The sequence below is a fragment of the Hakea prostrata genome, chromosome 4, assembly GCF_041222555.1.
Source record: "Hakea prostrata isolate BN-2017 chromosome 4, UWA_Hpros_2, whole genome shotgun sequence".
Taxonomy (NCBI): Eukaryota; Viridiplantae; Streptophyta; class Magnoliopsida; order Proteales; family Proteaceae; genus Hakea; species Hakea prostrata.
This window is the reverse complement of record NC_142603.1, coordinates 41,659,741-41,669,120: the sequence shown is the minus strand read 5'-3', so window position 1 is coordinate 41,669,120 and position 9,380 is coordinate 41,659,741. Positions and strand designations below refer to the sequence as shown.

The 9,380-nt window shown below is 38.4% G+C and overlaps 1 protein-coding gene across 1 annotated transcript; it reads left to right on the top strand.

The window, feature by feature from the left end:
* Positions 1-8,601, top strand: LOC149018914 (kinesin-like protein KIN-12B). Its single transcript, XM_089153033.1, has 16 exons — positions 1-492; positions 628-765; positions 899-982; positions 1,105-1,227; positions 1,314-1,373; positions 1,467-1,520; positions 1,612-1,704; positions 3,220-3,315; positions 3,560-3,705; positions 4,309-4,458; positions 4,539-4,668; positions 4,773-6,125; positions 6,213-6,311; positions 6,406-6,558; positions 6,702-7,565; positions 7,983-8,601. The coding sequence occupies exons 1-16, from the start codon at positions 172-174 to the stop codon at positions 8,289-8,291; spliced, it is 4,173 nt and encodes a 1,390-aa protein (XP_089009159.1). The 5' UTR covers positions 1-171; the 3' UTR covers positions 8,292-8,601.
* The last annotated feature ends 779 nt before the right edge of the window (positions 8,602-9,380 follow it).

The window sequence follows — 9,380 nt, the reverse complement described above, 5'->3', positions numbered from 1 at the left end:
CCAGTCCCCTCGGCTAACGGCTACATTTCTCTCTCTCTCTCTCTCTCCTCTTCTTTGTTCTTCTCTGTGTACTGTCCTAACCAGGGTTCCAACTCTTACTACTCTTCACTTCTAGGGTCTCTCTCTCTTTCTCTCTCTTGCTCACTCTCTCGATCTCGAATTCCGGTCAGAATGAAGAGCTTCATGCAACCAAGGTGTGGCGTTTTGAGGCCAAACCCCTCCACCGAAAACATTTCTTCTCCGAACCCTAGTCCTTACAAGAGATCTTCTCGAAAACACAAAGAAAATGCGCCACCGCCAGATCCAAATGCCTTAACGGATTGTACGCCGTCATCGTCGCCGGCGGCTGCGAAATCAACTCCGACTGGAAAAAGCAGAAGCCCTCTGCCACCAAGACCCCCATCTTCAAATTCAACTCCGCTTAAGAGGAAGCTTAATTTGGACACAGTTCCCGAAAATGGTGTTACAGGGAATTCTGATTCCGGAGTAAAAGTATATCCTTTTGTTTCTACTATCTCGAACTGCTTTGCTACTGATCTGTTCCAGATTTGTGGTTGCTAGAACTAAAATTTGTTACTTTCCGATTCGAGTAGGTTAAATTGATGCAAATTTATTTGCTTTGATTAGGTAATAGTGAGGATACGGCCTCCAAACAAGGAAGAAGAGGAAGATAAGTCGATAGTACAGAATGTTTCCAGTGACTCCCTCTCGTTTCTCGGGCAGACCTTTACTTTTGATTCCGTTGCTGACAGTGGTGCGACGCAGGTGGGTTTCTTTCAGAGCTTCTTCAAGAGAATTGCTTATAATTATAATAATGTTCTAAATTTCCAGGAAATAATTTTCATCAATAATTTCTGAATTTTCTAATTTCCTAATGTTTTCTTTGTTTTTTCCCCAGCAAGATATATTCGAGCTCGTGGGAGCCCCTCTGGTGGAGAATTGTCTCGCTGGGTTTAACAGTTCAATCTTTGCATATGGACAGGTTAGTCACCTCTTAAACAGAAAAATGCTACATCTTATCAGTTTTTGTTTTTTGTTGTTTTTTTCTTTTTGAAGTCGTTATGATACTTTCGTTTATCTTTTGAACTTGTATTCACTGTGTAGACTGGTAGCGGAAAGACCTATACAATGTGTGGTCCTGCCAATGTCCTGTTGGAAGATAATCTTTCGAGCAAACAGGGATTGACGCCTCGTGTATTTGAGAAGCTTTTTGCTCGCATAAATGAGGTAAAAGGACTTTCTTCATTTACTTAATGCTTTAAGATTGAGATTTCACTATATTATGATGAAGAAGCCCAAGTTTTCCTCTCCAGGAGCAAATTAAGCATGCTGATAAACAACTTAAGTATCAATGCCGGTGTTCTTTCCTTGAGGTAGTGTATTGTACTTGCTTCTTATTTTATGCTTGCGCTAGTCAACATACCTATACTTCACCTAAACATTTCTTTACAATTTTCCTGTGTCAGATATACAATGAGCAAATCACTGATTTGTTGGATCCTAATCAAAAGAACCTTCAGGTAATGGGACATACGGATCTTACTCCAAATTCTACTTAAATTTATCTGCTTGACCTGTCCTGATTATTCCATTGTTTGGTATGCTTTCCAGGTCAGAGAAGATGTGAAAATTGGTGTTTATGTTGAAAATCTGACAGAGGAGTATGTAGGTACAATGAAGGCTGTGAAACAACTGTTGATAAAGGTAGGCTGGTCTTGATCTTATAACATAATTACACCATCAAACTCTTTTGCTTCATGATTATTTTACTAATGGAAGATGTTCTTAGAGTTAGTTCTAACTCTATATGGGTTTCATATATATGTACAGCATAAAGGGGGAATAATATTTGAATTTTAATACTCAAGGGTTTAACTCTCTTTCTCTCTCTCTCTCTCTCTCTCTCCCCCTTTCCTATGGGTCATTCTTTTCATCTACAACTCTTCTTCTTTGTTTCTCTTTCTTCTGTGGTTGGGTGGGTATCAAAAGGCAGATTAACAGGAGAAAGGGGGTGGGGGGGGGGGGGAGGGGAGGAAAAAAAAAGAAAGAAAGAGAGAAGCATAATATATACAGGGAAATTGGAAAGATGAAAAGAGAAAGTGTCCTAAACCTAATATTTATGAAACATGAGGTTGTTCCAAAGTCCAAATATAATAAATCAAATGTGAGGTACCTACATGTATGTGCTTCTTCTTCTTCTTCTTCTTCTTTTTTTTTTTTTTTATTTTTATTTTTTTTAATATATTTCATCCTTCACATGTTAAGTTATACTTTTATTCTTAGTGCCATGTTTCCTCTATATGAGATCCTGTTGTGATTGATCTCTTGCTTGCTTTACTGGTTTTATAATGATTCTGCTTTAATATCAACCAAGTATTGGGTAGGTTTTTGGTGAATCAATGTATCGTCCGTGGCTAATTGTGTTTACCTGATGATGAGTTGATAACATTCACTATTGTAACCTTCATACATCCCTTGGGATACTTATGTTAGCTAGATTCTTAATTGAAACTTTACTTCCTAAAGCTTTTTATATATATATTTTTTTCCAAATGATGAAATTTGTGATTCACTTAAGATAGTTAAGATTACGAAAATGAGAAGGAATAAATGTTAAGACAATTCTTTTCAGCATTATTAGTTTGGGTGTGTGGCTCTATGGCATTTGTCAACTTGCAATGGGTAAATGCAGCATTCACATATTAATCTTCGTAGAACAATCAGTCTTCTACATATTAGCTGCACTCGTCCATATTCTGAAGTTTGGCATGTTGATCTTGTAGGAATTACTGAAACACATAGGTTGATGCTTCCATTTAGATATAGCTCTATTTAACATATGTATATTTTACCCATACCTAATTGTATGTGATATATTCAATAGTCACAAGCAACAATTGATTTTTGTTACATACGTAAATAGAAAAGTGAAGTTAATTTTGTTAATCTTTCAGCAACCTTGGATCCTCTTGGTGTTTTCTAGACGCACAAGCCCTTTTTGTATGTAAAATGTTCCTAAATTAAAAAGCGAACTTTCAGTTGACTAAAGGTCAATCTCTCAAACTGAAAGTTCCTCCTTTAAATTTAGGTGTAAGCGAGATTATATGTCATTCTGAATTGAGAAAAAGGAATCCTTGTTTATGTGAAAATCGGTAGGAGTCACGTGTGTGCTCCAAATATTATTTCTAACATTGTTTTCATCACCATGCAATGATACAGGGATTGTCAAACAGAAAGACTGGTGCAACAAGTTTAAATGCAGAGAGTTCCCGTTCACATAGTGTTTTCACTTGTGTCGTAGAATCGCGTTGCAAGGTAAATTTAACTTTTAATCAATTTGAAAATTAGATCTTTGGTTACTATTTCAAAGGACATATTTAAGTCATCACATATCTTTAATGATATATCAGTGGATTTGCTAATTTGTAGTCGCAACTGCTCAAATTCTTACCCCGAAAAAAATAAAATTTACTGTTCGGTTGGCTTACTTTGCGTTTCCTATTGCTATTACATTAAGTTCACCATGCAGAGATGGTCTGACATAAGTCATATTTTATAGAGCATGGCAGATGGTTTAAGCAGCTTCAGGACTAGTAGAATAAATCTTGTTGATCTTGCTGGATCAGAAAGACAGAAGCTGACAGGAGCAGCAGGTGAACGCTTGAAAGAAGCAGGGAATATTAATCGATCCCTTTCACAGCTTGGGTATGACTTTGGACCCAGCACATGATTCCTTTGGTAGAAAAGCTATGTTTATGATTCATTCCTAAGAAGCAATTAATCTGAACTGAGAAGAAACCTGCTTTCCTTGGATATATTCTACTTGAAAGGCTGAATTGGCAAGATCCAGAACATCAATTTAATAAAGCAGGATCATGCTCTTTCCTGTATCTGTGTATAGCCTTCCTTTTGAGGCCTGTTTTAAAGGATTTTTCTTTTGAATTTTCTTTCCGTTATAATGTTGGACAGAGGAGCAAATCTTTGTGCTGCATGGTAGCTTTGGGCTGCCATTTGATAGAATCTTTTAGAGGCAGGATTCTAAAACCTTGTTTTAAAGAACCTTTCTTTTGAATTTTCTTTCCTTTATGATGTTGGACAGAAGAGCAAATCTTTCTGCCACATAGTGACTTTGGGCTGCCAATTGATAGAATCTTTTGGATGTAGGACTCAAAAACCTGCTTGGTAAATTAGAAAAGACTGTCCCCCTCTTATAAACCATAAGAGAAGCATTTAAGGCTCACTTTTGTACAACATAGATTAATATTTATTGGTATTTGGTAATGAGATGCTTTATTGTGGAACTTTCAGGAACCTGATTAATATTCTTGCTGAAGTCTCCCAAACTGGAAAGCAAAGGCATATCCCTTATAGGGATTCTAGGCTGACATTCTTATTACAGGAATCTCTAGGTGGTAATGCAAAATTGGCAATGATTTGTGCCATATCTCTTGCAGAAAGGTAAGCTTCAAGATCCTTTCTTGTCATCATACCTCTCCTTCTGGAATTGGATTTTCATGTAGGTTAATAATCCAATGCAGCTGTAAGAGTGAAACCCACAGCACACTGAGATTTGCGCAGCGTGCTAAGGATATTAAGAACAAGGCAGTAGTTAATGAAGTAATGCAGGATGATGTGAATGTATTGCGTGAAGTAATACGCCAGCTAAAGGTATTATCTTATGGTTTTTTATTACTATTTTTTTGGTATCTCTAGTAAGGAGACAAACTTTCTTAGAGTTCAGAACTCATGAAATTGGCTGACATGTGCAACAGGATGAACTTCTTCAAATGAAGGCCAATGGTAATTCGGCAAATACTAATGGAAGTTATTCGACGGGGTGGAATGCCCGTAGAAGCTTGAATCTCTTAAAGTTTAGCCTTAATCGCCCAATGACATTACCTCATATTGAAGATGACGGTGATGTGGAAATGGAAATTGATGAGGAGGCTGTTGAGAGGCTCTGCATTCAAGTGGGTCTACAATCAGCAGGCTTTAAAGAAAATTATACTAATGATGCGAGAAACCTAACAACCTGTCAGTCAGACTCAAAGGTTGAGGCTCATAAAGAAAGCATTATTGGAGAGAAAAAGCAGACTGGTCCCCTGGAAATTGAATGTGGCATTGATCAAGGTCATGAAGAAACTGATGTCCACATGCAAGATTGTCAATTAGAAGAAATGGTATCTGAAGAATTCAATAAGCACAAACTGCTTGATGGCTGCAGAGACCCTTTGGTCCAAGCTCCTAGTAGTCCTAAGATTGATGGACTTAACCATAATACTGGGGAACCCATCCAGGAAAAGCTTTTTGTGTCTTCAGACCATCAAGTGTCTGAAGTATTGCCAGGAAAGGCTGATGAGATGAGATCATCAGCAGATATTGCTGTTGATGGAGGTTTGGCAGATGTTTGCATTGCAGATTCATCTCGTAATTCTCCCACAAGCTCTCCAAATTCTGTTCTTCCTCTTAACTTAAGTATAGTGCCTTCTGAAAGTTCTCAAGTTCATCAGTCCCCGACATTGAGTGTTTCGCCTAGAGTCAATAACAGCAGCAGTAAAAGTCTTTTGACAGCATCAATGTTATCAGCTTCTCAGAAATCTCTGAGAGAGAAAAATTGTTTAGGTCCAGACATTTTACCATTATTTGTTACCCCTCCATCCACTAAAACAATGAAGAATTCTCTGCCACCAACTGAACACCTTGCTGCTAGTCTTAACCGTGGTCTTCAGGTTATTGATAACCACATCCAGAGTTCAGCTTTGAGGAGGTCGTCATTCAGATTTTCTTGTATACCTGTGGATACCAAACCAGTTTTACCAGTTGACAAGGTTGATGTGGGTATACAAACTCTTTTGCAAGATCCAGAGACATCAGAATTTGTGTGCAGTAAGTGTATGAGTAGAGTTTCTCAAGGAGAATCCAAAGAGGCCAATGATTGTTCGGGCCTACAGTTGGTTCCTGTTGATGGATCGGATTCCACTGAAATTTCCAGGGTGCTAGTTCCTAAGTGTATGAGCAGAGCTTCTCAAGGAGAATCTAAAGAGGCCACTGATTGTTCGGGCCTACAGTTGGTTCCTGTTGATGGATCAGATTCTGCTGAAATTTCCAGGGTGCTAGTTCCTAAGGTATGTCTGGAACATCAACTATTTCCAGTTAGGTAGAATCCTTGATTTAGTTCTTTAAATTGATGAAATCTCTTGATATACCTGCAGGCTGTGGAGAAGGTCTTGACAGGAGCCATCAGGAGAGAAATGGAACTTGAAAAGTTCTCTTCCAAGCAAGCCACTGAAATTAGGCAACTGAATCGCCTTGTATGTTTATTGTAATTCCAGCATCTAAAGTGAGGATTTTCCCCTACTTCCAATGTAGTACATTTATCTTATCTTTTGATTTAATAATTCACAGGTCCAGCAATATAAACATGAGAGGGAATGCAATGCCGTAATAGAGCAGATGCGGGAAGATAAAATCATTCGTCTTGAGAGCCTGATGGATAATATTTTACCTACTGAGGAATTTATGGAGCAAGAATTAGTATCACTAATGCATGAACACAAGGTACATTCTGAAATCTCTTTGATGTATGATATCATCAAGAGCTGCTTTAGTTTTACTTCCATGAAATTTTATATCCAAATTTTCTGTACTTTTCCTTTTCTTGTAAATTTGCTAAAAATAATACACTTTGATGGCCTGTGCAGCTTCTTAAAGAGAAATATGAGAACCATCCTGAGGTTTTGAGGACAAAAGTCGAGTTGAAAAGAGTACAAGATGAACTGGATACCTATAGAAACTTCTTTGATATGGGTGAGAGGGATGTACTGTTGGAAGAGATTCAACATTTGAAAAGTCAGCTACAATATTATATATGTTCTTCACCCATGCCTGCTCGAAAACAAAGTCCTTTGTTACAGTTGACCTACCCTTGTGAGTCCACTTCGGGTGCTTTATGTGTGATTCCTGAGTTAAATGAGGAAAATGCCAGTGAGAGGTCCGAACAGGAGAATCATCATTCTCCATGTATGCCTGAGTCAACTGAAGAAAGTGTCAATGAGAAATTTGAGGAGGAGAGATGTCGCTGGATAGAGGCAGAAAGTAAGTGGATTTCTCTGTCTGAAGAACTAAGGATTGAATTGGAAGCAACCCGCTCTGTTGCTGAGAAGCAGAAGCAGGAACTTGACGCTGAAAAGAGATGCTGTGAGGAGTTGAAGGAAGCACTGCAGATGGCAATGCAGGGGCATGCACGCATTCTTGAACAATTAGCGGAGCTTGAGGAGAGACACATAGCATTGCTTGCAAGGCATCGAAAAATCCAAGAGGGGGTGGGAGATGTCAAGAAAGCTGCTGCAAAAGCAGGAGTAAAGGGTGCTGAATCCAGGTTCATTAACTCTCTGGCTGCAGAAATTTCAACCTTAAAAGTGGAAAAAGAGAGAGAAGTACGCTACTTGAGGGAGGAGAATAAAGGACTTCAAGTTCAATTAAGGGACACTGCAGAGGCAGTACAGGCTGCTGGAGAGCTACTTGTGCGTCTGAAAGAAGCAGAAGAAGCTTCAACCATTAGCCAGGTACATAAATTGGATTTAGTTTGTTGCCATATATTTTTATTTGCATCTGCAGGTTGTACAGGTGATGCACACATATGTCCGAACCTAGTTTTGCTTAGATCTTCAATTCTTCATCACACATGATGTTGCCAGGCCCATGGTGCTTATCTTCATCTGATCAACCCACTCAGTTCTTCTGATGGCTTTCAATTAGCCCCTTTCTCCATTTTTTTCTTCAACTATCTGAAATAAGCATATGTTTGATTATCTCTTCAAAGAGATCATTAATATTCCCAGCGACTGAGAAGGCAGGGAGGGATGGAATCTTAAAATTAGTTTCTTTGATAATTAGGACTGTTATTAGAAGCTTCTGAGAAAATGAAAGTTCAGCATCTGTGTTTCAATTGCACTGATGCTTTGGCATTTACTCTTTGGCAGAAACAAGCTGTAGAGGCAGAGCATAAGGCCGAGAAGGCCTACAAACAGATCGAAAAATTGAAGAAGAAACTTGAAACTGGGATTACTTCTACAAACCAGCTTGCAGAATCTCCATTACCTAAAGAAGCGTCCAGACCTATCTATGATGATTCTTACTTGGGGAGATATGATGGAGGGGAGTCCCTTAGTGGTGCAGATGATCACCAACGGAGAGAGGAGTTTATACCTTTCCACCATGAAGAGGATGGTGAGCTCTCAAAACTAACAGAGCCTTTATGGTTCTCTGGGTATGACCGGTGCAACGTATGAGAGAATTGTATATAAAATTCATGTATTAATACCTTGTTAGCATGGTTTATGCAATTGGAATCAGATCATGCGAATTGCCTTACTCAAGTTGGAATTGGCTGGGCCTGATCCCAATTCCAACTGATTCTTGTAACCCTTTTCCTTTACCATCATTCATGTTTGTTCATTGTTTTCTTCTTTGAGTGAAGTAGAAACTGAATTCCATGTTATTGAATTTGAGCACACACAAAAAAGAAATCATAGATTTTGGGGGAATCTTTACTTCTCAGTTCCATCAGTGGAGCTAAGAAGGTCCTATGTTTGATACCAATTACTTGAGCCTTGCTTGTTATTGGTTATACAGTAATGAAGATTTGACAGCATAATATTTTACCATTTGTTTGATGTTATTTTCACTTGTATCCTTGCTTTTCCTGTAGGTTCTTGGGTGTCAGGATCCCAAGACTACATATTCCACAAGCTAAGCAGTGTTTGAAACTCGAGGTCTTGCATTGCTTTCACATGTTTTCTCTATTCCAAGGATAAATTATATCTGAAGGCATGCAAAGTTTGAGAGAACTATATTTTGTGGTACTCACTTCTGAAAAGCTTAACTATATGTTTAGTCAGAACAAGTGGAGAGTGTGTTGAAACTTCAGTGGACCTATATCAAGCTTAACTTCAGCCAAACCAAGTGGAAAGTGCCTTAAAGCTGCAATGGAAATTGATTATCTATTTGCACTTGTTCAACCTGGGATTAGTGCTTTCCTTTCCTGGCTTTGTAATTGATTCTAAAGGCTTGATTCTAAAGGCACACCTTTGATCCACCTAGACCAATTTTCCAATCCCTTGTTCCATGGGTTTTCATGGTAGTGGGCAAATGTCCATCGAGGTGAATATTTTGACCAGTAGAATATCTAAAACCTAGTTGATTTGTTGTTGGCCTATGTGACATTTCTACAAGGACTCTCAGCATACATTTTCCCCTTGTATTACTTCTGATTTATGGTTTTTTCTTTTTTGAAAAATCATGGCAGTGAGCTTTTAAGGGCTTACTGTACTGATGGAAAGAGAATTGTAGGATTACAATGCAATTTGGAAATTAATCAT